At 54.4% G+C, this 27,720-nt stretch overlaps 1 protein-coding gene across 2 annotated transcripts; it reads right to left on the reverse strand.

Moving 5' to 3' along the window:
* Positions 1-1,345: 1,345 nt before the first annotated feature.
* Positions 1,346-25,183, reverse strand: Nlrp3 (NLR family pyrin domain containing 3). 2 transcript variants are annotated; one of them, XM_027922405.3, is made up of 11 exons: positions 25,151-25,183; positions 23,442-23,484; positions 22,920-23,240; positions 19,491-19,604; positions 16,903-18,664; positions 14,526-14,696; positions 11,750-11,920; positions 10,534-10,704; positions 5,557-5,727; positions 4,923-5,093; positions 1,346-1,972 (listed from the first exon to the last, which is right to left on the reverse strand). In XM_027922405.3, the coding sequence occupies exons 3-11, from the start codon at positions 23,194-23,196 to the stop codon at positions 1,873-1,875; spliced, it is 3,108 nt and encodes a 1,035-aa protein (XP_027778206.2). In that variant the 5' UTR covers positions 23,197-23,240; positions 23,442-23,484; positions 25,151-25,183; the 3' UTR covers positions 1,346-1,872. The 2 variants fall into 2 exon arrangements, with proteins under 2 accessions (XP_027778206.2, XP_027778207.2); XM_027922406.2 differs by having other exon boundaries at positions 5,005-5,093; positions 25,151-25,180.
* Positions 25,184-27,720: the final 2,537 nt, after the last annotated feature.

The following is a 27,720-nucleotide window of genomic DNA, read 5'->3' on the forward strand; positions in this document are numbered from 1 at the left end:
TTGCACGTGATCAACTCTCAGCGTCCATGTGTGAAAGAGCAGCAGCCCTCGTCTCTGCACCACCTCTTCTGCTCTGCGGTGTTCTCCATCTCCATGCATGTATTTGAGTCACACTTTTTATTCAGCATTTCGAAGGGTCTGTGGCAAGGAGGCAATCTGCAGCATTTAACCAAGATGCAGAAAGCAAATATGCAGATAAGAGTTACTTGAAAGTCCTAGACTAGAGAAAGTCTGCACTGGCATGTCAGCCGCACAGCCGCCTTCACTATTTATGAAGTGCTAGGGATCGAACCCAGTGCCTCACCTGTGCTAAGCAAGTGTTCTACCACTGAGCCACTCCAGCCCTTTTTATTTTTCACTTTGAGACAGAGTCTCAGTTGCCCAGGCCAGCCTTGAACATATGATCCTCTGCCTCAGTCTCACAAATAGCTAGGTATTTGGTTTGGATATGAGATGTCCCCCCAAAATCTCCTTAACACAGGAATGTTCAGAGGTGAGATGGTTGACTAGATTATGAGATCTGTGACCTAATCAGTGCATTGAACTGTTTTCTGGATTCATAATGAAAGGACCACTGTACGGGGTGGTCCCTGAACGCAGGTGGAGTGTGACTGAAGGAGCAGGCTCACTGGAAGCGTGCACTTAGGGATTAGGTCTTGTCCCCATGGCTCCTTCCCAACCCCTCTACCATGCCATTCTGCCTCCCCTGGGCCCAGAGCTATGGAGTCAGCTGACCATAGACTGAACTTCTGAAACCATGAGCCAAATGAACTTTTCCTCCTCTAGGTTATTCTTGTTGGGTATTTCGGTCACAGCAATGAAAAGCTGACAACACATTGGCACACAGTTTCCTCTAGAGGGTCTTGCTATTTTTAAAAAAAAAAAACAGCTTATCTGAAAAGCGTGTGTGCAATCATGAGATTGATTTACATTCTTGCACAACCTATGTTCGTCAACACGTCACTTTGAGTAGCCAAGGCCTGGGTGGCTCATTGAATGAGGAAGCGGGATTTCCATTTCTAGTAATATGTGTGCTCCAACACCGCCCAGGCTCACAGAAGCACTTGCTCCACCCTACACCCTATGCTGTGTGAGCACACCAGAGGGACTGCTCTTCTGTCAGGACAAATCCAAGACAGCCCAGGTGAGAGACATGCCCTGTGTTCACTTCTGTGCCCTGTGCCATTCCACCCTGCCACACAGAGCTGACATTCCACCTGCAGAGCTAGAGTAAGGTGACTCGGTTTCCACCAACCACAGTTGAGTCACTTTGCAAAGAGATATTTAAATGCACACAGCAATCAATCTTTAGTAGTTTAGATGAATAATTCAAAAGATTTCTGGGTACTTTTTGGAATTAAACAATCAATTTAATAACCAGAAGGTTTTATATATTTCTCAATTTTCAACTAGCTAAAATAAACATGAATTACTTTTCTTATAAAACTGTTACAAAATTAAAAATAAATAAGTAGCTGCCACAAAATTCCACATAGCACATATGTAGTTCTGTGTAACACACACTTAGTAGAAACAGGGGGATGGAGACTTTGGCAAAAGTAAACAGAGTGAGAAGGGAAGATGGGGAGGGGACACTTGGGGGCAGGAAGAGGAAATGGAAGAGAACGTGTTTACTGAATGAGGTGACTCTGTTGAGTCCATCAGGAACATCTGCAGCTGTGGTGGCACTGAGAACCGCACTGTCCAGGGAAATGAATGGCCTCGATTCCCTCCATGAGGGTGCTTTTGGTCACCCTGGCTGTGACACTGATCATGTGGAGGTGACTCTGGGCACAGGAGGGCTCACCTCACCTGTGCACAGCTAGGTGGTGGAACCAAAGAATCCAGTGTCTGGCGGGCCTGTGTCCACCCCTACCATGAAGGCTCAAAGATGATGGTCAACTCTGGCCTTTCTTCCTGGAGCATTTCTAATGCACATTTTGTCTCATAATTGAAATACATCTCACACAACCTGTAAAGGCAAACAGAAACTATTAGGTTGTACTCAGAACACTCAGTTTTTAGCCTTAAGATTCTCATCTCCCAGCCAGTCATACACCTGTGATCCCAGCAACTCAGGAGGCCAAGCCAGGAGGATACCAAGTTCTGGGACAGACTGGGTCACTTGGGAAGACTCTGTCTCAAAATAAAAAGATAAAAAGGACTAGGGTTGAAGCTTAGGGGTAGAGCACCTTGGGGTCCACCCCCAGTGCTGGAGAAAAACTCATCTCCTCAAACCTTGAACCCTACATGCCTCTATGCTCTGAGTGCAGAGCTGGCTTCTGAAGTGTTTGTTTCTGAGAAGTGTCTCCCTATGTTGCTCAGGCTGGCCTCAGACTCCTGGACTTGAGGATCCTGCGGCCTCAGCCTCCTGAGTAGCTGGAGTAACCAGTACAGACTGCTCTATTCTGAACCTTCATGTTTGGCCTCTTCAAACACAGGTGAAGGTGAAGAAGACTGCATGATGACCACGTGTCCACTGCCAGGTCTAGCAGGTCACCTCTCGGCTGCCCACTCCTATGTCAACAGGTTGTGTTAGACACTGCGTTTCATATGTCTGTAGGCACTGCACTGTGGCCTGAAGGAGGAAGGCCTTAATAAACACAACCACACGGAAACCCTCACGGCCAGATTGGGCTCACACCTGTCCCTCTGCATCACCAGCGTCCTGTCTGGGCTCAGATCTTCTCAGTGGTCTTGCGTTTTCCGCGACACTCACTTAATTGGGATCCCTACATCTGCCTTGCAGTGCGGGGACACCACGGAGGTGGTCTCTGATGTGAGCACCTCCCAGTCTTTCGTAGCTTCTCTTGGAACCATCTGTCCCACCTCATTCCAGCAGGCTCTGGTTGGTGGTGTCACACACTAAGCATCTGCCTTCAAACCCATGAAGCTCTGACCCCCAAGGCGAGATGGGGTTTTTTGGAGGTGGTTAGAGACAGATGAAGTCACAAATGGGGCCCTCACAATGGTCGATGGCCTTGCAGGACAGACTCCAGAGCATCTATCCCAACTCCTCTCTCCCGCCCACCACCCGCCAACCACCGTAAGCACATCATAAAAAGGAAGCTATCTACAAATAAGGGAAAAGCCCCACCAGCTTCGGAACTAGCCAGACCTTGATCTGGGACTTTCCAGCTTCCAGACTGTGAGAAACAAGCTCCAGCTGTTATGCCACCCGCCTGGTTTTGTTATGAGGCTGGGACTGAGGGAGACAGGCTCCTCGCATCTGTGAATTCCCCAGGCTGTTCTGAGCCTGTCCCCAGGCCAGGTCATGAATGTCCCTCAGGGCTGCGTCAGTGACACACAAATAACAATGTCCCCAGCTTCATCCTGAGCAGTCCCGCCCTCTGTCCCTACACCTGTCTTTCCTGGGAACGTGGAGAAGTGTCCCACTGCATCCCCACAAGGGTGCAGCGCTGACCAGCCATTGTTGATTCCAACCTGCATCCTGGCGGGCTCAGCCTGGGAACAAGCTGTGGACAGGAGTCCCTGGACTCGTGGAATATGTGTTGTGGGGAAAAGACATAGAGAATGAACCAGCAAGAAAATGACACAGCATGGAAGGGGTGCGCCACTGTGGAGGAGAATGAGAAGCGGCAAGGGCAGCTGGCTGCTTTCAGTACAAAGCCTCGTGCAGATCAGGTAGGGGTGTGTGGGAGCAGGCAAGTGGGAACTGGAAGGGACAGAACTCCAGGCACAGGGACAGCACCAGCAAAGGTCCAGAGTTGGCTGTGCTCTGGCAAACCCGAAAGGAGACCACCGCAATGGAAGCAGCATGAGCATCAGAAGCAGCTGCCGCTGGCAGAAGGGGCTCAGAGCCACCAAGAGTTTGCAGTCCCCTCCCCCACTGTGAATGTGACAGGAAGTCACTAGAGCACCTGGCAAGAGTGAGAAGAACTGTCTCACATCCAGCAGCTCACTGTGTGTGCTACCCAAGGAGCAGTGCAGACATGGCATTTCAGAATGCATCCTACAACCCAGACCAGAGGTGACAGTGACCAGACAGTGACATAAAGCCACCAAGAGGAGGCCAGGGAGTGGACATCCCATGGAAGCAGATCTCACAGGACAAGCTGATTGGTTAGATGGAGGTTTAAGAAAGAAGAGCTGTGAAGGTCAGCACCAGACTACTCTGGACTGAGCAGTTAGGAGTAAGTGGGTCTTGACTGCAACTGGGACGGAGCTGGTCGAAGACAGAGAGGAGGAGCAGGAGTTTGGATTTCGATGAGGGAGTCGAGGAGCACATTAAACCGCCAAGCAGAGGGATCAGAGAAGCATCCAGACATGGAATTCATAGAGGTAACCTAAGGACACAGCACATCTTTGGTGAAGCCAGAGACTGGACATTAAAATAAGGGAGAAAGTGTGAGTAACAAAAGTTAGGCCCGGGATCGAGACTTGACTATCCAACACCTACCGGTCAGGAGGGTGAGGGGAGCCAAGAGAGCAGAGAGAGGCCCAAGGACAGAATGCAGACCCCCAACGGCTGTGGCTCTAAGAAGCTGGGAGACGCTCTGCAAGCTCCAGCCACAGAGCTGATGCCCACCACTGAGGCACAGCAGAAGACGGCGGGTTGAGGTCCCTCCTGCTGAGTGTCGTGGAATTTCTCCCCTTTTTCACTTAAAAATCCTCAGAGCCAGGACAGCAGTCCACTATGCTAGGACGCTTGCCGTCAGAGATCCTCCTGGTTCTGCAGAGCACCGTCGGCCACTGTCAACAGACTGGCTTCCCCCAGGACGCTGGGTGGAAAGCCTTCTCGCACTGACTGTACCTGGGTGCTCTGAATCTCTGGATGCTGTTGACTGGGCAGCCCATTTCCTGTGTACCCCAGTAAAGGCATGGGGCCAGGCCCAACCTAACCCTGAGAGCCAGTGCCTCTGGAGAGCGGGGTTTGGGTGGCTCCTCTGCAGAGCACTCACTGTAGGCTCCGGAGGAAACAGCCCTGCTGCTTCAGGACCTCACAGAGCATCATGACCCCCAGGTCGCCAAGGTCATTGTTACCCAGGCTCAGCTTCTGCAGGCTCCGGTTGGAGGTCAGGATCCTGGAAAGATGCCAGCAGCAGTGTGAGGTGAGGCTGCAGTTGTCCAGTCTGCAAGAAGGAGTGATTCAAGGACACGCCCAGGTCATCCCCCCAGGGACCCAGGGTCGGAGCCTGCCCCATTTCAGACCCAGAAAACTCCCAGGGCTAACTAGTGTGGTGCAGCCATATGTGCCAAAGGTCATCTTCCTGTCTTCTTTAAAGGGGAGGACACTCGAGGCTACTGGACTGTGCCCACCAATTAGTAAGGGAAGTTTCTTAAGCTGTCATGCCCAGAGGCTGTGTCTGCCCCAGATTTCCATAAACTGCAAGCACCACTCTGTCCCTGCCTGCCAGCTGCACAGAGGACTGTGGTGCAAGGAGCTCGACTTGGCTTTACACCATTTTGAAAACACCTGCTGTCCCGAGACTCTGTCATAGCCACATCTGTGACTCCTGGCCTCTCAGATTCAACGCCTCAGGCCCTTCCCACCAGGGACCACCCCCACACCACCTGAGGGAGCAGAGGACTCACTCCAACAACTGCAGCCTGCAGCTGGGAAGCAGGAGCCCCTCACAGAGGAGCTTGATGCCAGCGTCCCCAAGAGCATTGCCACGCAGGTACAGGTGTGTGAGGCTCCGGTTTGTTCTGAGCACGGAGGACAGAGCTGAGCAGCAAGAGGATGTGAGGCCAGAGTTCACCAACCTGCAGAAAGAGCAGAGTGAGCCCTCAGCGGGCGCCCATCCCAGACATCCCAGCAGCCATCTGAGCAGCTGTGCCCTTCACCTTGAGGGCAGTCTAAGGGGCATCCCACAGGCAGGCAGCTCTCCACAGATGTTCTGCAGGGAGGGAGAGGAAAAGTGAAGGATCCCATACCCCACCACACTGCACTTCCTTGCAGATTCCTCCTGCCTCAAGCACCCAGCAGCACTCCAACCAGGAAAACACTCCAGCAGCTCCTGATGACAGACCCAACACCTCAGGGGCCTGCCTGAGTGACTCTGGTGCAGCCATAACAGTTCCACACCTTTTGCAGATAGAAATCCGAGTCTCAGGGAATCGTGTGCCTTTCTCCAAGGGCAGACACTGGTCTCTCACCTAGTAATTCAACATGGCCGACATAGCAAGGTGGTAGGAGACAGGGCGAGGTCCCTGACAGCCTTCGGTGCCAAGCTCAGGTTAAGGAGTTCCCAGTCCTCTTGGACCTCCCTATCTGTCACCCCTGCTGTCCATTCCTTCTTCCTCCTTCCCAGGAAAGGGATTCTCAAAGTGTAAATCTTGGTTTGCATTAGAACCAAGGGGTGAGGAGTTTGATGTTCTCCCTTTGTGTCAAGTTGAGCTCTCACCCAACAAGACCGTGAGGGCTCTGAGACAGACAGCTGTGTCCTTCCTGCTCGGGAGTTCATGAAGGCACACGGGCATCACACAAAGGCCACTCAGTCTGCAGTGAATGGCCATGAACAAGAACGTCTCGTGCGGTAACAGTGTCCCTGACCAGAGTTCTCGGCAAGGGCACATTTTAAGCCCTTTGGTCTCTAAAATCATGCACAACAGAAACAGAAGGAGTCGTTCCAATAGTGTGTGTGAACATATGACCAAGATGACAAGAAGTCCTGTCACCAGCTCATCTCTATTTCCCTAGTCGAGGGAGAATTGGAGTGAGAAAAACAAGGACGTGGGATGGAGGGGAAGTGATGCCCGGACCAGCAGACTGACAGGCACTGAGTGGCCTACTCCCTCCTCCAGGAAGGACCACCATCAGGTCCTCGATGACCGCACACAGAAGGGACACGAGGCTCACTAGCAGAGATGGGCAGTGCCAAAGGAGGGGAAGGGGCCCTGCCCAGGAAGAGCAGCAGTGAGCAAGCAGCAGGAAGTCTGTGAAGACACTGGCATTCAGGGCTGGGCATGGCCAGGGACCCAGTACTGCAGCTGGAAGGACGCTGGAAGCTGGCAGGTGGGTGTGCACCGCGACAGGTTTGCACAGTCAAACAACAAATCCCCTGACTAGAGGGCGCACCAACGGGGCGTCTCGGTCTCCCCACATCCAGCTCACCCTGTGTCCACTGAGCACAGAATCCTTGCCAGGCACTGCGGGGGGTTAGTCTGTTGGGCCTCAACTCACAAGAGCATCTCACAATGAAGACTGAAGAGCTAACACTGGTGGGGTATTTGTTAGGTACCTCACTGTGGGGTGATGACGCTGAATGGAATCATCCTATTGAATTATTAAAACTCAACACAGTGTTTCTCTTATCCCTAAACTTACCATGGAAAAAAAATGAGGATCAGAGTAATTGCTTAAGAATAAGTGGGGGACTTGGGTTGTGGCCCAGTGGTAGAGCACTTGCCTAGCATGTCTGAGGCCCTGGGTTGGATCCTCAGCACCACATAAAAACAAATAAGTAAAATAAAGGTATTGTGCCCATTTACAACTAAAATTTTTTATCAAATAAAGTATAAGTGGGGCCTTCACAGCTGAGAATAAAGAGGAGAAGGGACAACCACGTCACCTAAGAAGAGACCAGAGGAGCAGGAGAGTGAGCCCAGGCCAGCTCCAGCACTAACACCAGCTCAGTGTCGCCGGGAGCGGGCAGAAATGGGGTCAGGTCTGGTCCAGAGGCTCATATTTAGTGACCAAGCATGCAACCTCATCCTACTTTCGCAAAACCTTTTTGAGGATTCTGAGGAAAGGCTCAATACTGTCATTTTTGCAGACTATCAAGTTTCCTTGGTGTGACGTTAAGGAAACCAAAAATAAGAAGAAGAAATAAAAGGACGGAACTGAAAGTAAAGGCAGCTTAGAGCTTCCCGGTGTTCACTGGCTGGCAGGTCCCAGCAGAATCCCAATCCAGCAGGAGCAGTTCAAAGAGGGGGAGGGCCATTTTGATGATTAATCATGTTTTGCAAATACTCTCTGTGTTATGCTTTTGTGACACTGGGGAGGTGAGGGACAGGGGACACAACATGTAAGCTACAGATTAAGGCCTGAAGTTCAAGAGGAGAAAATCTGGCTATACCTAATAAAACACAGGTGTCTGGAAGTCCCAACTCCCTGAGTCCACCTAAGGAATCCACCTCTAGAGACTTACATGTGTATGACCCGGGTGCGGAGGCACACACCTGTGATCCCAGCAACAGGGGAGGCTGAGGCAGGAGGACAGCAACTTTGAGGCCAGCCTCAGTAACTTAGCAAGGCCCTGAGCAACTTAGTCAGCTGGGCACAGAGGTCAGGGTCATGGGGGCCTCTCCTCTGTAGGCTTTGCCCGGAGTGCTGGTCCCTGTTCTTCTCACAGCTCATGCCACACCTGATCCAGCACCTGCTCTGATGTGGCTTGTGCAGGAAGTCTTCACAGAAGGTGGGCAGAGAAGCAGTGCGACCCCATGAGGCCACTTTTGTTTGCCTCTTATCTGTATCTGTCATCCTCTCCCTTTGAGGATGTTTGCGAAGACAGACATTATTTACTGGTAAAATAAAGGGGCCAAATCACACCTTGAACAACCAAGAGCAGCAGAGCACAGTGCTGCAGCTCTGCGTGCAGCTGTCCTCCAGGAAGGAGAGCTCTGGGGTGGGCGGTCAGGGGAGGGCCAGGCCTCCTGATGCAGACTGTGGTTGACTGCACTGACGGAGTGCTCCTCAAAAACCCTTCTTACTGTATGTTGCCCTGAATGCTGATCTGGCCAACTTTATGTCAGTAATGTGAACAGAGATGCCTACTGTTTGCTTGTCTTTACACAACATACCAACAGAATCAAGGTTCAGCTGAGCGCAGTGGCACATGCCTGTAATCCCAGAAGCTCAGGAGGTTGAGGCAGGAGGATCGCAAGTCCAAAGCCAGACTCAGCAACAGTGAGGCACTAAACAGCTCAGTGAGACCCTGTCTCTAAATAAAATACAAAATAGGGCTGGGATGTGGCTCAGTGGTCCAGTGCCCCTGAGTCAATCCCCAGTTCCCCCCCCCAAAAAAAAATGATTCAAACAGGCCTAGATGATGGGTCAAAAGAAAGGTCCACGTGAGCCCAGTGCGGGTTGAGAGCTGGATGCGGAAGCCCCCGTAGAGCCCCACAGCAACACTCCACCAGGCAGCAAGGGCACAGGAAATGATGCCAGTGTGTGTGCGGGGAGCTTCACCACCTCTCCCCAGCATCCTCAGGCACAGGCTGTGCCCAGAGCCTCACTTGGCCTTGGTGGTGCACACACCTGTAGCCCCAGAGACCAAGGAGGTTGAGGCAGGAGGATTGCGAGTTCAAGGACAGCCTCAGCAATTTAGAAAGGCCCCAAGCAACTCAATGAGACCCTGTTTCAAGAAATTTTAAAAATATTTAATCAAAATTAATTTTTAAAAATTTTTAAATGAATTAAAAATTAATTGTAGCTCCATGGTAAAGCATCCCTGGTGTTAATCTCCAATGCCCCAAAGAAAAGAAAATGTTGGCGACTCCTATAACTACTTTGTGTCATTTTTATGAGCCCAACTGAGAAAACCATGCAGGGATATATGGAAAGTATGGGATTATTAATCGGTATTCTGTATTCTTATTTACTGCAGAAATCCAGTCTCAAAAGCCTGACATGGCTGCCAAAAACCCAAGACAAGCAGGGAGTTGGCCAGCAAAAGCAGAGCTCATGGAAGGAAGGAGGCCCCCAACTTCCTGTCTGAGGCGCCTTTCTAAGGACCCTCAGCAAGCCAGCCCCCCTGGGAGAGCGTGACTGGGTGGGTAAAGATGCTGAGCTGTGTCCCAGGTGGGGATTTAGCAATGTCGGTGCAAAATAAGACGAGGGTGAGAGCAGCCCAGGGGCAGGACTAACTTGCTTCTCAGAGCCCTGGGGAGGAGGACAGGAACCAGGACAGGGAACCAGAGGAGGTGCTGCATGGGGAGACACGCTTTGTGCTGAGGCCACACTGCTGCAGTCACTTGCATGCCTGCAGGTGTCCTCACCTAGAACAGGTGAACTCAGGCCAACTCTAGAGCTTCCTCATTCAGTGGGAATTGGGCTGCACCTTCTCTAAAGTCTCTTCTAACTTTAGGAATGCCAATAACCACAAATTAGCAAACACTGGCCTCATTAGCAGCAACCCAGCTGACCCTGGTATCCTGGGGGAGGGGGGTGGCTCCGCCCATCCCCCCCGCCCCGTGGCATCAGAGTCAGCAGGTGCTCACGTGCCCACAGAGTAGTGCAGAATGTGCTTATGGCCGCCACACCCTCCTGGACTCCCCTCAGTGTTACTTACCATCCCTGATGGAATGCACACAATGCAGCTGTGACACTGCACTGTTTAGGGAACGATGACAAGGGAAACCTGTGTTTATGTTCAGTACAGACCTATTTTTTCAGATAGGTTTGGTCTGCGGCTGGTTAAGTCCATGATTGGTGGACTGTGGAGTGGACAGGAAGGGCGACCCCTGCCGGACACTCTGCCACGGCTGTTTGGTTCTCTTCCCTAAGCCCAGCGGCCTCCCTCTCTGGGGTCACCACCACGTTCTGCCTGGGGCTGGAGGCAGCCTTACCCCAGCTTCTGCAGGCTGCACTGTGGATGACCAATGGCCTCGCAGAGAGTCCCGACTCCTGAGTCGCCCAGGGCGTTCTCTCCAACGTAGAGTCTAGTCAAGGAGCGACTGGCGCTCAGCGCGGCCGCGAGGTCCTGGCAGCATGCTGAGGTGAGGCAGCAACTGACCAACCTTTCAAGGAGAGGAGAAAGTCTGTGGCTCTCCAGCTGGCCCCTCCAGGGGGAGCACCTGACCGCCCGCGTGCCCCACCCTCGGCGGGAGCCTGACCTCCCGCTGTGGTAACAAGCAAGCCCTTCCAAGCCCATCCAGCACTGTGACACCTCCCTGGCCCCTGGGCTGATGCCAAGGTGGCAAAGTAGGATAAAGTTGACCACTTCGCCATTCTAGCTGCACGAGTCAATGGCATACGCCCGTGCACAGTCTCCTGCAGCCACGGCCACCCATGCCTGGAGCTCTTTCCATAGACTGAACAGCAGCTGGGCACCTTCACATCCCTCCCCTGGCCTCCCCACCTTGTTAACTCTCCCAGGCTTCCTGTGGGGTCGTGCAGTGCGGCCCTGCCCCTGGCTTAGCTCAGCCTGCACGTGGGCCCAAAGGCCGGTGGCCCCTTCCACCAGGGGACACCTGCGGTGGGTCACTCCCAGCTGCCTCCTGCGTTTCTTTGTGGGCCTGTGCCTGAGCCTCTGAGTAGAGCTGCTGGCTCAAGGGGTCATTCTGTTTGGGGAACTGCCACACAGCTTCCCAACGGGACTGTGCCGCCTTGGCCCCCACCAGTGCCCAAGGCTCACTTCACCCCTCCACAACACTGGAGTGCTGGCTTGCTTTCCTTTGTCCCGCGTCTCCATCGTGAACTGGCCCCACCCTCCCGAGTGCTCTCTTCTCCAGAGTGCAAGTCTCCCTCCAGTGTCAGGAAGCGTCACACTTTGGCATGGGTTTTCTATCTATCTGAGAGCTCCCCATGAAGTCCCACACTCTTTCTGCACACCCCACAGTGGCCTTACGGGCCTTGGCTGGCCCCACCATTTCTTCATGCCCCACCAGGGCTTCCACCGGCTCTCCCAAGCCCCGACTGGATGGTTGACAGCACCACAGAAGACACCTGGGTCCTCCGAGCAGCCCGGCCACTCTCACTGTGAAGCACCAGCTCCTGCGGCTCACTGCTCAGGAGCTGCCAGGCACCCCCACGGGCAGAGCTGCCCGGCGTGCCCAGACCCACCAGAGTTTCTGCAGACAGCAGAGTATGTGCTTCAGGCCCACACACAGAAGCCGGACCCCAAAGTCTCCCAGGGCGTTGTCACTCAGGTCCAGCTCCACCAGCTTCTGGTTGCTGCTCAGCACCAAGGAGATGTCGAAGCAGCACAGATGGGAAAGGCCACAGCGCCCCAGCCTGCAGCAAGACGGAGGCAAGAGGTGTCATGATGTGGCTCCGGTCGCGGTGGGCTCTGGGCTGTGTCCCCAAGGCCTGTGTGCAGTAGGCATGGCCGTCTGCCCCCAGTGCGCCCTAGAGGCGGTGGGGCCTTTGGGGTGGAGCCTGGGGAAGGAGAGAGGACACGGGACAGGCCCTGGAAAGGGACACGGGGACCCTGGCCCTACTCCTGTATCTCCTCAGGTCCCAGCCACCGTGGTGAGTGGACTCCACACATGCCCCACCTGAGTGGCTGCCCCACCCCAGGCCCAGAGCAGCAGCGCCAGACGGAGACCTCTGGAAGTAGAGCCAAAACAAACCTCCTCCTCTGCTTCCCTCGGGCTCCTGTCACGTGGTCAGAGGTCAGGTTAACTGTCCCTTCCTGGCTGGCCACCCAGTGTGCACTTGCTGTGTGGACCAGGAGGCCCTGGGTTCTCCAGTGTGAGGGGAATGTGCCAGGCCCTCGTGGGAATGCCATCCACCCAGGGCTCCTAAATCCAGCCCTGGCACCAGGAGGCCAACTCTACAGGGCGGGTGTCGGGCAGCCGGCCATGGAGAGGCAGCACTGGGTCCAGCTCGGCACCACGTCCCCACAGCGGCGCCCCAGCAGTGGCCTCGCTGTCTTTGCCAGCTTTTCTCCCCTGTTCTCGTGACGATTTAATCACAGTGCTCCATTTACCCGGAGGAGAGACACTAAAGCAGAGGGCCTGGTTCTCAACGGCCTCCCTGGGTGTGGATGTGACCCATCCCCCACGGCTCACATGTCAGGGCCTTGGGCTCAGCGTGGTGATATCAGGAGGTGGTGGGACCTTCAAGAGGTTGGGCCGAATGCAGGTGATGAGGTCACCAGGGTGTTGGCCTCCAAAGAGACTAGCATCATCTTCCTGGCACCCCAGTTAGTGAGCCCAGCCCCTCCCCACTCTCCAGTTTCCAAACTCACCATGATCTCTCCCTCTGGCACACACTCCCATCATGATGCCATCCACCAAGAGACCCTCCCCAAGACTGGCACCAGGCTGTTTGGGCTTTTAGTGTCCAAATCTGTGAGCCAAATAAGCTGCTTTTCTTTCTAAAATACCCAGCCTCAAGTATTTTGTTGTAGCAACAGAAAACTTTTACCACTACACACACACATACACAGTTCCCCACTGCCATCTCCCCCAACAACAACAATTTGTCCCTGTTGTGGGAGCAGGAACATCTGGGGCACCTTCCTTTCTGTCCCCATCTTTATACCAACTGCAAGCACATAGACAGCTGGGTCTCTCCTTATCCACAAGCATCTCCTTATCCCTGTCTGTGTCTCACCCCCTAGAATCACGTGGGGAACCCAGAGGAGAGGCAAGGAGAGGGCCTTGGGGTGAAGCTCAAGAACCAAGGGTGCAAGGTCAGCAACCAGAACCCTGGGGCAAGAGGAGGCGTCTAATTTATGAAAAGAGTGGCAAGAGATTCAGGCATGGGAAGACACAGCCAAGGTAGGACTTGTGAACAATCCCATCTCCTGCATGCAGGACAGATGGCCGGGGGCATGAGCAGATGGAGAGACCAAACAGCCTACAGGCTCTCTGTAGATGTGTGTCCAGGTGTTGCAAAGAGAGCAGCAAGACTGACCCGGAGGACCAAGAGGCCACTGCAATGACCAGCAGGGGTACAGGGTTGCTGGAGTTGGGCTGGTAAGAACCAGGAAAGGGGACAGTGGCTGTACAGTAGGTGAAATGGATGAGGCCAGGGTCGGGTGGGTGTGAGGAGCATGAGAGGTGGCCGCAGGAGCTGGGCACAGTGGCACAGACCTGCAGTCCCAGCCACACGGGAGGTTGAGGTGGGAAGGTCTCCAGGGGCTCGAGACCAGCCTGGGAAACACTTTTTACCCACCCCACCCTCCAAAAAGAAGAAGAAGCAGGCCTCACTGTGGACATGCAGCTTTTCATGTAGCGCAGGGGCACGTGCTGACCTGGAGCTGCAGAGGGCAGGGAACCCAGACATGTGAATCTGACTCAGCTCTGGCGGACAGTGGAACTTCCTAGCAAAGCCACAGGAGAGTCCCCAGGACATTTCAGTCTATGCAGAACATCCTGGTGGCCTAACTCAGCTAACCGTGACCATGAGTAATGAAACTCTGGCTCTCCTCGATGAGCCTGGCCACGAGGACACAGGAGAGAGTAAAAGACATGGCCTTTTTGTTTGCCACCAAGAACTCACTTTCTTCTCAGTTCCTCCCCAGTCCTCCCCCATCCCAAACTGCCCCGGCTGTCCTCCTGGCCACTTGCAATGGACAGGAGGACCACAGAATAGACGTGCATTTGGAAGGAGGGTCTTCCCACCAGTGGTAAGTGGAAGGAGGTCATTGGTGTGGACCTCTAACTGGTGTCCTGTCAGGGAGAGGCCACAGACCCAATAGGGAGAGTGTGAAGACAGGGACAAAACAGCGACTTCCGCGCCCAGGCGAGAGGCCTCAGGAAAAGCCAGCCTGCTGACCTTTGGCCTGGCCGGGAGATAAAGCTGGGCCTGTGGGCTTTGCCAGGCAGCTGAGGACAGCCCCAGCATCCCTGCAGGCCTGCCCCTCCCGCGAGGAGCAAGGGGCACTCACCACAGCCTCTGGATGTTGCAGCCCGGCTGCTGGAGAGCCTCGCAGAGCACTCTCGTGCCTGGGTCCCCCAGGGTGTTGTCGCTGAGGTCCAGCTCAGTCAGGCACTGATTGCTGCTCAGCACCGAGAAGAGGCCCCGGCAAAAGCTGGACGTGAGAGAGCAGCTCACCAGCCTAGAAGTCGGAAGGGAGAGGGAGAGAAGGAAGACTGGTTTCTAAAGTCAGGAGCAGAACCAGAGATGCCTGGCTGGTTCATAGGAGGTCCCAGGGCTGGGAAGGCCCAGATGGCTCAGGAGGAATGCAGAGGGCAGGGCACTGGGAAGACCTCTGCCACCGAGAATGGACCCCCGGTGCCCTCCAGCTGCCCACCGCCTGCCTGCCCTGGGCAAGCCTTCCACGGCAAGGGACAGCCTCCCTCAGGCATCTGCCCATCTGCACCCAATAGGAGACACCGGGCGGCTTGTCAACAACAGAAATGGGCTTGCTGCCGATGCTCTGGACGTCCAAGAGCAAGGGCGGCACGCTTGGTGCCGACGAGGGCCCGTTTCTTGGTCCATAGATGGTGCCTTCAGTCACACAGAAGGGACTTCAGAAGTGAAATGACCCGAGGACCTCCGGGTAGTACAGGGCGACGGGCTTCAGCTCCCTGGCCAGCCCCCAAGGGCTGCTTTGGGTGACATCCTAATGCCAAAGCACAAGGGAGAATCTAAGAGCCAACGTCCCAGGAAGGGACAGCAGTGTTTGCTAGCAGGGATGGGGACAGGGGAAAGGGCTGGCCTGTGAAAGGAGGCGAAGCTTCAGCAAGTGGGGCAGGGATGAGCTTTGGTTGCCTGTGGCACAGCCTGAGAACCACAGTCGATAACAAATTTTTGTGCATGTTAAAATCGATAAAATGGACTTTAGCACCCTCACCACCAAATATGTGTGCACTGGTGAATTATGGGTATGCCAATCAACGCCGTCAAAACATCAGGGCCTGGGGCAGCTCAGTGTCCGAGCATATGCTTAGCATGAGCAAGGCCCTGGGTTTGATCCCCAGCCCCACCAAATAAGCCATCCGCCTGTCTGTGTGTCTGTCCCTATCAGTCACTTATCTATTTATCATCTATCTCTCTCCATTATTCTCCAGTTTAAAATAAATCTAAAGCCAAGGCAGAGCCTCAAAGGAGGCTCCGCCCTCCCTGCCCTGCCCCCACGACTCACCCTAGGGCTGTCCACGCAGCCATGCCACCCGGCGATCGCTTGTGCTCTTTCTGCACATGGAGACTGTACTCTCTCTGTCCCTGCCAGTCCCTGCCCCCACCCCCAACACACAGGACCAAGCCTCCAAGGCAGCCTGGCTTCCCTGCCTCCACTGACCTCCCCTCCACCACTCTAGGTCCCCCTGTCCTCTGCGTTACTAGTTTGTTTTAGGGGGCTTGGTCTTGGAGATTGAACTTGGGTCACTTTGCCACTGAGCTACATTCCAGCCCTTTTCTTTTCTTCTCTTTTTAGTGCTTGGGATGGAACCCAGGGCCTTGTGCATGTGAGGCAAGTGCTCTACCAACTGAGCTATGTCCCCAGCCCTTCATTTTTATTTGGAGACAGGGTCTTACTGAGTCACTGAGGCTGACCTCAATCTCCCAGGTCACTGGGGCCACAGGTGTGCAGCACCTTGCCCTGCTCCTCTGTGTTCCTGGACCCCAACTCTCAGGGTTGTTCTGCCCCTCAGGCACTGACCACCTGCCATGAATGCTGTACTTTGGATGTGTGCCCCAAAGCGTGTGCTGGACAGAGGAGCCTGGTAGGAATGCTCTGGTCACAGGGGCTCCATCCTCACATAGACTACCACCATTACAGAAGGAAGGGGGCTGAGGTCTCACTTCTTGCACCCTCATGTGCACACACCCTCTCTTGCTCTTCCACCTTCCCCCAAGGATGATGTAGCACAAAGTTCCTCTCCAGGGGTAGGCCCATAGGTCTAGGACTTCCCAGTCTCCAGAACTGTAATTAATAAACCTTTGTTCTTTGCAAATGTCCCAGCCTCAGGCATTCTAATATAGCAGCACAAAATAGACGAAGACAATGCACCAAGTAGATTAGCAGCAATTGAAGTTTATAAACACTTCCATGCAATTCTGTATCCACCCAATACTTCATGCTGAACTGGCATGTTTCCAAACACTTGTTTCTTGTTTTATGGGTTTTCTTTGTCTTTGGTTTTATCCACCAACCAAAAGTCAATCTCTGATAACGAAAGGGTCTGACAGAAATGAGCACCAGTGACATCATTATATGGCACTTGCAGGATAGTTAAAAAGAGAGGAGAGGAAGAAATACCATGAAAAGGAGCCAGAAAGCAGAGGCACATTCTGCCTCCTGCTGGAACCTGTCTCCTTACCTGTGAGAATAGGCAGCATGAGGATCCAGGAGGGCTCGCTGGCTGGTGGGGAGATGTCTGCTCTCCTCCTCCTCTTCCTCCTCCTCCTTGGGCAAGTTGTGCAGAAACCCCAGGGAGAGTTTCTCCACACAACGACAGTTCTTGATACAGAAGGAAGAAACCACATGGTCCATTCTGGTGGAGAGGCTGATCTCCATTTTGGGGAAGTGGTCCAGGGCCCGCTGCACGAAGCCCTCCTCCTGCATCTCGTACAGGCAGTAGAACAGCTCCAGCTGGCTGGGCTGCACCTGCAGCTTCTTGGCCTTGGCTTTGGCTTCAATCCATTTCAGCAGCTCCACCCTGACTTGCTGAGAGATCTTGCAGCTCAGTTTTTTCTCCAAGTACGAGGCCCTCTCCTGGTTCACAAGGCCGAAGAGGAAGCGCACCACGAAGATCAGGTATCCCTTCTCGAACTTGCCATAGTTCTCCAGCAGCACCCTGACGTCTCGGTCTGGAAGCTCCAGATGCCGAGTGGGCACGCCCCTCTCCCTGCCCGCCTCCTCCTCCTCCTCCTCCTCCAGCAGGTAGTACATGGCCGCAAAGAACTCCTGGAAGGTCATATGGATGAAGCTGTAGAGCTTCTCGCAGTCCACCTCCTTCTGGAACAGATTCATCCTCAGGAAGGCCGACACGTCCACCTCCTGCAGGCCATGGTCCCTCAGGTCACACTCCTCAAAGAGGATCTTCTGGTTCCAGATTCCGTCCGCAGCCAGAGAGCAGAGGCTCCGGAGGTGGGCGGAGAGGTGCTGCTCCTGGCCGCCACCGCGGGAGTGCAGCAGGCTGGAGAGGAAGAAGACATACACGGCCGTCGTGGTCTTGGACGTCTGAGCCAGGCCCTTCCCACTCTCCATCTGCTGCTTCAGCCCGGTGCACACGATCCAGCAGACCAGCGGAATGAAGCACATGGTGAACAGGATCTCATTCTCCTGGATCAGCCTGAAGGCCTCACTGGCTTGCGCCTCGGTGGAGAAGTACTTGAAGAAATACTCCTTCCTCCTGGCCTCGGAGAAACCCAGGATCTCCACATGCCGAGGGTGGTCCAGCAGGTGCTGCAGTTTCTCCAGGGCCACGGGCCTTGTTGTGATCAGCAGAGAGGCCTCGGGCAGCAGCTTCTTCCTGATGAGGCTGCTCAGGAGGACGTCCCCCGGTTCGGCCTTCTGCCAGTCGGTGCAGACCACGCCTAAGTGCTCGTCAAAGGCTCCCTGAAGCTCGTCGAAGCCATCCATGAGGAAGAGGACCCTGGATGGCTTGCGCATGATCTTGTGCACAGGTGGATTCGGGTCAGGGCAGCAGCTGACGATCAGGTCCCCCAGGCTCCTCGGGGTCACCAGGCTTACCTCGCGACAGTGAATGTAGAACAGATAGTCAAACTTGTCCTGGAAGAGCTTTCCGGATGCCCAGTCCAACATAATCTTTCTGGCCAGGATCGTTTTCCCAATGCCGGCAGCTCCCTGGAATACCACCGTGTGCACAGGCTCTGAATGCTGGTCGTTGGGCTCGAACAGCTGCTCCAGCCTGATGGGGCTCATGGGCCTGTCCCACGTCTTGGTCCCGCCGATGGCCAGCAGCTCCTGCTCCCGCTCCTGCTGGCTCGGGTACTCCTTGACCAGCCGCAGCCGCGTGTAGCGCCTGTTGAGGTCCACGCTCTCGCCCAGGCGCGCGTTCCTGTCCTCGATGCAGTGGAACCTGCTCCTCACGTATCTCCGGTACTCCTTGCAGTAATCTAGGCAGAGACAGAAAGTCATCAGGCCCTGGAGAGACAGAAAGTCAGGCCGCCAACAGAGACGCGCGGCTGTGCGCCCTGCAGGGGGCGCTGAGGCTGCGGCCCGGGTGTGAGTCAGGAAGGCAGGGAGCACGGGCCACCAGCAGGAGGCAGTGTGCCTCCCACGTGTGTGTGTGTGGAACCCAGGTATGAGCACACGAGCTACTGTATTTCAGATGTGTCTAGATGCAAATCCACGTCTGCATTCCTTAAAACAACAAGAAAAATATGGGCCTGTGATCCAGAGGGAGTGGCAATGGGGACAGAGACAGAGGAGATGTCATTTCTCCGGGGCCTGCTGGGAAGGGTCCCAGAAGCATTACACTCTCACAAGCACAACTGAGCAGAGGTCCAGACTATGAGTGCAGCCACCAGCCAGAAAGCACTTCCTTTTCTAATCTTACTCCCTCCCCACATCCTAGACCTTGAACCCCTCAGCACCTCCCTGGGCTCTGGGACCATGAGGAGCCAGGCAAGCCCAGATCTGCTTCCTTGACTGATAGTGGATTTCCTAAGACAGCTCTTGCATCCCAAGGAGTAGAGGAGGGGTGCACTGGCCACACCTATAATCCCAGCTACTCCAGAGGCCGAGGCAGGAGGATCAACTTCAGCAACTTGGAAAGAAAAGGACTGGGGATGTGGCTCAAAGGAGAGCACCTCTGGATTCAATCCCCAGAGCCAAAAAGCAGAACAAAACAAGGAGCAGGAACAAACCAGGACCGTGACTGGCCAGCTGTGCAGCCCCTGACCCAGGTCGGAAACCCAGTGGAAGGCCATCATGGCTTACCATGCTTCTTTTTACAAGCTGAGATTCTGGAAAGACAGGTCAGCAAACTCTTCCACTCCTCTTCGATGCTGTCTTCCTGGCACACCACAGTGGGACCGGAAACATGAGCGTTATCTGAACACCAGAGGAAGAAATCATGAAGTGTCAAAAGCCAGGCTTCAGGAAGCAGCTGAGAGCAGCCCAACAGTGGCCAAGGTCAGGGTCGCCCCAGATGTCCCCCAGACTGAGGCCAGGCTCGGGGTTGCAGGCTCTGGGTGCTCAGCCACAAGTCGAGGTGGGAGCCTCCTGCGCTCCAGCTTTGAAATGGGACTGCACCCACCTGCCAGCCTGGGGCCCCACACTGCCTCCACCCTCAGAGTGTCCTCCTCAGAGCACCCTCCCAGGCCCAGGGATGCACCAGCCAAGGCACCCGCCAAGCCAGTCTCCACCTGTCCAACAGGGAAGCCAGCCCAGGGCCTCAAGGTCTGCAGCAGGGACTAGCCTTCGCTGCCTGCCATGGCCTGTGTCCACCTCACCCACACCCTATACTCTCACATCTAGACTTCTGGGTCTTCCAGGACAAGAAGGACCCATTGGGTTCTGTTCTAATGTAGTCATTTAGAGCCTGGCTGACCTTAGATTCACCCAGGGAGCTTTATAACGCTGACTCCAGAGATCCCACAGCGATGGCTGTCTGTGTGAGGTGAGGCCCAGCTGCCCTCCTATATTCAAAGCTCCAATATGTACCCACAGGGGTCTGAACAGTCACTGGTGACATCCCCAAGTAGCTATTCCTGGAGAAATTGAGGCCTGGTAAGACAAAAGCTGGCCTAGGAGAACTACCTAGGACAGCAACAGGTGGGCAGGACCTGAGAGCAAAATGGAAGACTCCAGAGCCTGTGTGCTCATTCAGAAAGCAAACGCTATTGGCAAGGTCACCAAACCCACATTTAACTCATCCCAGGCCCACCCTAATCTTACCCAAGTTTGACCTGGCCCAAAGACTCCAAACTAGGATTCTAACTTTTCCACTCAGAATCCTGACGTGGAAGCCAACGTGGCATGGTAGCTAAGAACTAGACTTTGAGCCGGGTGCAGTGGTGCACACCTGCAATCCCAGCAGCTCAGGAGGCTGAGGCAAGAGGATCACAAGTTCAAAGCCAGCCTCAGCAACAGCGAGGCACTAAGCAGCTCAGTGAGACCCTGTCTCTAAATAAAATACAAAATAGGGCTGGGGATGTGGCTCAGTGGTCAAGTGCCTCTGGGTTCAATCCCTGGTACCCACCCCCTGCAAAAATAAATAAATAAACAAAACTAGACTTTGGCCAAACACCCCTCCCTTTCTACCTGGCTGCAACTCTGGCCAGAAGGAGCCTGGGGCAAGCAGAAGGTCGGGGTTCAGCTCTCTCACTAGGAAGCAGGGAAACTCCACAAACCACCCCATGGGGCTCTCGAACCATCCACAGAGTCAACGGAGCTGCCTCCTGGGGAACTCCAGAGCAGCATCATCCTTCAGTGTGGCTCCAGGGGTGTATCAGCATTATAAAGCTCCCTGGGTGACTCTAAGTCAGAACTGTGTGGTCATGGATCTGTCTGCAGGGTCACCCTGTGCACCTCCTCCCTACCTCCCTTCTCTCCCCACTCTGCCCCTGCGGTGGCCACCTGGCTGCGCAACTCCTTATCTGCTGAATGCCCCCCTCCCTCCTTTCACTGCCACGGATTGAAGTCATCCTCTGACTTTCTAGGTCACTGGCCCTCCTGCCACACACCAGGCTGGGAGGAAGCATCTCCCCCAGTGTGTACACAGGGGTTGAGGACAGTTCTGCCACTGCTTCCGTTCCCCAGGTAGCAGCCGTAGGAAAGGCTTTCCCCACAAATGACATCATTCTGTGAGGACAGAGTTCCCCCTGAGCTGTCGGGGTGGGCTTTGGCTTGTGGACCCTGTGAGTGACATTGAACCAAGCACACTCCTGCTGGACTTGAGGAGCAGGGTGCAGGCCCCGGGTCCAGCAGGCAGAGGCCAGGTGGTGGCCAGGGGAGCAGCTTCCTGGGCTGGGTAACTCTGCATTGGCTCTTTAAAGAGTCAGGAAAAGCAAACTGCTTCCTGATCTTCTCAGAGCTCTTCCAGGAGGGAAGAAAGAGGGAAAAGCCAAAAAATTCCTTTAGAACACTAACTTCTGTGTATCGAAGGATGCCATCAACAGGAAAAGGCAAAACCCAACGGGTGGGGAGAGGCACCGCAAGTCATTCATCTAACAGGGCAAAGTCAGCATGTGGAAAGCACCCCAGTGAGTTAACAGGGAAACCCAGCAACAGAAAAGGACGTGAGTAGGACTTTCTCCAAAGAAGCAATGCACATGGCCAACTAGCCCCTAGGAAGGTGCTCGGCACTCGCACCCCAGGGAGGTACTGACAACTGCAGACAGGGCCGGGCGCCGCTCAGCGGGCAGCCCATGTCCAGCACATGCAGATGCCCAGGGTCTGATCCCCAGCAGGCAGAAAAACAAAAACAGAAAAACTGCAATGAGGTGCCAGCTCATGCTTCTTTGGCTGATTACTGCTTTGAAAATGGAAAATAATGGATATGGAGAAATCGGGACTCTCATATCCCATTGGTGGGAATATAAAATTGCATCTGGTATAAAGAGCTGTGCTGGGGCTCTCCAAAACAAGCACAGGGTGACCACAGGGTCCCTAAGTCCACTTCCAGGCATACACCCAAAAGAGTTCCTACGGGGCTCTGGAAGAGGGCTTTGTGCACCAAAGCTCATGCCACTGATGACAAGAAGGAAGCAGCACGAGTGTCCAGGGACAGCTGGGTGTGTGGATGAGATGCGGTCTGTGCAGGAGACTCGGACGCCTTCAGTCTCTAAGGAGGAAGGTGTGCCAGGCGCAGTGGTGCACACCTGTAACCCCAGAGGCGTGGAAGCTGAGACAGGAGGATCGCGAGTTCAAAGGCAGGCTTAGCAATTTATCAAGGCCCTAAGCAACTTAGCAAGACCCTGTCTCAAAATAAAACATTTTTTAAAGGGCTGGGGATGTAGCCCAGTGGTTAAATGCCCTGGATTCAATTCCTGGTTATATATATATATATAAGTGGAAAGGAGGAACCTACAGCATGGGTGAGCCTGGAGGGCAGGCTAAGTGAAATAAATCAGTCACAAAAAAGACACCGCCACCTGAGCCCACTGTAGAGGAACCCGGGCAGCAAAACTCTGGAGACAGAAGCAGGGCGCTTCCAGATGCGGGATGGCATGAGGAGGGTCTGTTGTGCAAGTGAGCAGTTCTGAAGGTGAATTGCTCAACAGCACAAGTGTCCTCACCACTGGACTTCAAGAGAGAAAGAGGCAGAGCTGGGCCGGGCACACTCCACCAGTACTGAAGAAGAGCGTTCCTCAGGTATAACTGATTAGGACTAATAAAGAAAGAAGAAGAGCCTCGCCCACTCACCCGCCTCTGGCTGCTCCCTCCTAGCTTTCTCATAAAGGTCTCTCCTGTTGATCGCAGAGAAAATCCACACGGCCATGGCCCAGGCCTTCTCCTCTCCATTGAAGTCGATCATGAGTGTGGCCAGATCCATGTGGTCAGCCCTCTCTGTGTGGCCCCGCGGGAGCGGGGTGCAGCCCTTCTGCGGAGGGTAATCCTCCAGGTGCATCTTGAACTTCTTCAGGTCTGAGTCCTCCAGGTCCTCCAGGTAGCGGGCCAGCCGGCAGCGCACACTTGCCATCTTGAGGAGCAGCCTGGAGCAGGGTCCTGGGGCTCAGGTCCTCCCTGGAGTGGCAGGAGCAGAACAGCAGTGGGTAAGAAGCCCGTGTAGGAACACTATCACCAAAGGCTCAGGGAACACTGTGAAGTAGCTAAGGTCCAGGGAACCCATAGGTATGCAGGACTCAGAGTACTCAGGGGAATAAAAGTATCACTGGACTCAGTGAAGCACCACCTCCCATCTTGAAAAGTGGGCCCCATGCTTACCAGAAAGCTCTCCTGCTGGCCTGAGCCATGGGAGGGAAGCCTCCTGTGGGGTAGAAACATGCATGCCCATAAGCAGGAGCACACCACGGTGCCCGGCAGACTCGTACTGCCTGAAGCACCAGACAGAACAGAGAGAGCCCTGCCCTGGCTGTGGCCCTGGGCAGAATGGCCCTCTGCTTCTTGGCTTGAGATTCCGCCTTTAGGAACTGAGGATGAAGGCTGGGTTTCTCCCCTATCCTGACCTCAGGAAGATGCAGGCCAGGGCCCAGCAGCAGTCTAAGGTACACAGGAGGAGCTCAGGCAGCTCCACAGGAGGGCAGGTCTCCACCTGTCCTCTTCAGCCCACTGGCGGACAGGAACAGAAATTCCAGGGAACCAGAGTGTGTGTGGAAAGTGACAAGGTGTCCCCTCCACGTCTCCTTCAAGTTCCCAGTATGATTGCTATCACCCATGTCGCCAGGCTCCCGTTGGCCAGCTGTGTGGCCCTGGGGTTTATTCCTTCTCTGATCTCCACAGAGCCCATGAGATGTGCACTTTCCCATGGCCAGCACATGGCTGCAGAGGCCTAGGCTCAGTGCCTGCCCAGCAGTTCACAGGCCGGAAGGAACAGAGCCAGGTTTAAATCAGAGGCACATGTGGGATCATGTCCCCCAGCAGGTATGAGACAGAAAGCCAAGGCACTCAGAGACTCAGGGTGGAGGGGAGAGCAGTGCCCCTTCCCTGGGTGGAAGGGAGAGCAGCGCCCCTTCCCTGGGTGGAGGGAAGAGCAGCACCCCTCCCTGGGTGGAGGGGAGAGCAGCACCCCTTCCCTGGGTGGAGGGGAGAGCAGCACCCCTCCCTGGGTGGAGAGGAGGGCAGCGCCCCTTCCCTGGGTAGAGGGGAGAGCAGCGCACCTTGCCTGGGTGGAGGGGAGAGCAGCACCCCTCCCTGGGTGGAAGGGAGAGCAACGCCCCTCCCTGACAATGGTAGCTGTTTCCCTAACTGGATCTCAGGCTCCACCCAGGCGAGATCACCAGCTGCATCTGTAAGTGCACCTCATCTCCCAGTGTGTGGACAGACAGACAGGCTGTCTTTGTTTGGAATACTCTCTCTTGAGTCCTCCGTCTTGCTATATTGGCAAGAGGACATCAGCTTCCAAACCATGTGTAATGACCCAGGCAGGCAGGGCTGGGAAAGGGACAGCAGCCTGGTGCTGGACACACAGGGGAGCCTCGGTCCCTGTTCCCCCTCCTCTTGCCTCCCAGCTCTCCGCTTTTGGACCACCCAGAGTCCATTCTTCTGTGTCTTCTGGGTTCTCCAGCAGCTCCCAACTTTGTGATCCTCCTCCTCAGGAGGTGTCCATCCTCTGTTCCCCTCAGCCCCAGCCCGAGCACACCACCTGGTCTTTACTTTGACTGTCCCCTGCTTTCCTGCAGGTTCACGTCCTCATGGGCATCCCACCCATCAACTACCCAGAGGGGATGCTGGCCACATCTGCCGGGTCACGGGGGTAAGCTGAAGCTGCTCCCCTGCCCTCCCCCACACACGTACACACATGCATTTGCACACACAACAAGTGAAAGCATGAAGGAACATTCCAGAGACACTGCTGAAGGGCAGACTTGGACGCTAGAAGAAGAAATCCCTAATCCACTAACCCAGGAAAACCCTGTCCCTACGCCCAGCCCACCCTTCCTCCCCTTTCCAAGCACCCTGCTCCATGGACTCACCCAGACACAGCCTTGGAAACAAGTGGGGAGGAAATGAGATGAATTTATAGTGGTCATGGCCCAGCAGGGCAGGAAGGATGTGGTCTCGGCATGGAGTGAAGAGCTTGCATCACGACAGAGGCAGGGACTGAGGGCTCCTTCAGTTTTCCACACTGAATCTGCAGCTCTTGGCCAGCCTGGGCTAGCAGCAAGGTGCACCCCTGTCCCCAGGCCCCTGGGGAAGCAGTGTGTCCTGGGGGCTGCAGTAGCAGTTCCTCCCACCCTCAGCACCCTGCACACAGGGAGGAGCGACCCCCAGGAAGCCAGAGCCGGTGAAGAGGGAGTCCAGGGTGGCCGCCTTCTAGCCCCCAGGCCTGTGTTCTGTCCCTGAAGGTGGAGGAGGACAGCAGGCCGCTGCAGGTTCTATCTGATGTTATTTTTTAAGACACAAATTCTACTCCCTGACTTTCCACTCACTGCTCAGCTAAACCAGAGAATAATTTTATTTATTTTTTAAAACTCTTTTTTTTAATATTTATTTTTTTTAGGTGTAGATGGACAAAACACAATGCCTTTATTTTTATGCGGTGCTGAGAATCGAACCCGGGTCCCACCCATGCTAGGCGAGTGCTCTACCGCTGAGCCACAATCCCAGCCCAGAGAATATTTTTAAATATAATTTCCATATGCAATAAAAAGTTGTTGCAGCCACTCGGAAGGCCAAGGCAGGAGGATGGCAAGTTTGAAGCCAGCCTGGGTGACTTAGTGAGACCCTGTCTCAAAATTTTAAAAAGCATGGGGGATGTAGCTCAGTGTTCAATCCTGATAAGGAATGGGGGATGAATTCAGATAGACACCACTCCAGAGAGGATGCAAAAATGGCCAGCAGGCCATGCAAAGTGCTCGAGGTGCACATCAACCTCAGTGAGCTGTCAGCCCAACCGGCTGGAATAGTAATCACTAAGAAGACACAGGAAAGGGTCAGGCTGAGTATTGAGGAAAGGGTCCCTGGCCCGCAGCTGGGGAGGATGTGCAGGGCCACATGGAAACCAACGTGGAGGCTCCCAGTCAGGTAAGAGCAGAAGCACCAAGGGCACAGAGTCCTGGGGACTCAGGGGATGCACCCCCTCACCAACATCTCACTTCCTGGAGGTCATGGCATTGCTCACAGGAGCCCAGGAGTGGAAACACCCAAGAGTCTGCAAATTGCCTGGTCGCAGGTGCTTGAGTCAGCAGCCCTCAGTGGGCATGGTGCTGTCCAGCTTCTGTGGCCACTGATGCAGGGGTCACCACCTTTGCTACCCACAGCATCCCATGTATTCCACTCCCCACTTCTCATCAGCACTTGCTAGAATCACTTCTGTTTTATTATTTGAAGCCATTCTAATAGGGTTCCATGAAACTGCAGAATTTAATAAGAAATGTTTTGAAAAAAAAAAAACATGCAATGGGTGGATTGGTGCAGTTATTTAAAGGACTTAGTCACTCAGAGTAAAGGAAGTTCCCAAAAAGCAGATGCACTGGCATTTCTCGCCACTGAACTCCCCACTAAGCCTGTCCTCTCCCCACTACCCTTACTCGGCCTTTCCCATGAAAGAGCCCCAGGAATGAAACAAGGGTACAAGGTGTGTGTTCAGATGTAGTTCCAGAATCCTGAGCAGATCCTGTGACTAAGAACACATCCCCATTGTTTTGTGTGTGATGATGCATTCCAAAAAAAAAAAAACCCAGTCCAAAATGTGGAAATATCAAAACCAACAAAATTAAGTCAGCTCATAAAGCAGAACTTAGTGGTTCTCTGTGACTTGTCCATGAGAACAGTCACGGTGCACCCGAAAGAAACACAACTGCGTCCCTGGAGCTCCCGAAGCTCCCTTCAGCAGAGCACTGCGAGCTAGACGCAGGCACGGGCTCGAAACCTAACTGACAAGGAACTTTTCAAACTGATAAAGTGGAGAGGACCCAAGAAAATGTAGGTCCACGGTGAGAAGCCAATAACCCAGCAAGGTGCACAGAGCAGTCAGCCTAGGATGAAGAGGCAGAAGAGCAGCCTTGCCCAGAGCCTGGGGAGAGCCCCCTCTTTGGCACAAACAGGCAAGGAGCTGCCCAGTCCAAGCACAGGAGAAAAGGCACAGAGAGAACAAAGGCCCCACACAATGGAGGTCAGCTGTCCACCACCATCCAGGCCAGGTGACCACCCAAACCCTGCACCAATCTCCCAGTTCAGTCCTGCAGGGCAGTGCTGGCCCTGCTCCAGGCCTGGGGTGCAGGCAGCTTCCCTCCCATGTGTGGGGAGAGCACAGGGCAGCCTGGTGGAGCGGTTCTCCCAGGCTGCAGAGAGGGCAACCATTTTCCTTTTGCCCAACACAGCACCTTCCAGTACAATAGACACTCCCCATAGGGGGTCACAAGAATCAAATCCAAGCCAATTAAAATCAGTAACTCCAGCTGTCTTCATAGCATTTAAGGGCTCAGCAGCCACGTGTGGGTGCAGTGACCAGTGGGCATAGGAAAGAGAATGGCCATCCATCCTTGCAGAGAGCTCTGCTGGTCCATCATGCTCTGACAGCTCTCATTGCCAGGAAGGGCTT

This window comes from Marmota flaviventris, chromosome 5 (assembly GCF_047511675.1).
Source record: "Marmota flaviventris isolate mMarFla1 chromosome 5, mMarFla1.hap1, whole genome shotgun sequence".
Classification (NCBI taxonomy): domain Eukaryota; kingdom Metazoa; phylum Chordata; class Mammalia; order Rodentia; family Sciuridae; genus Marmota; species Marmota flaviventris.

Bases quoted from the DNA above. Each gene is read 5' to 3' on its own strand.
- Nlrp3 (XM_027922405.3), bottom strand. From the start codon at position 23,196: ATGGCAAGTGTGCGCTGCCGGCTGGCCCGCTACCTGGAGGACCTGGAG. The intron at 19,605-22,919 runs GTGAGTGGGCGA...TCTGGTGTTCAG, and splicing joins GAGGGAGCAGCCAGAGGCGG to ATAACGCTCATGTTTCCGGT. The intron at 5,094-5,556 runs GTGAGTCCTCTG...TCCTTCTTGCAG, and splicing joins TGCAGGCTGCAGTTGTTGGA to ACTGGACAACTGCAGCCTCA.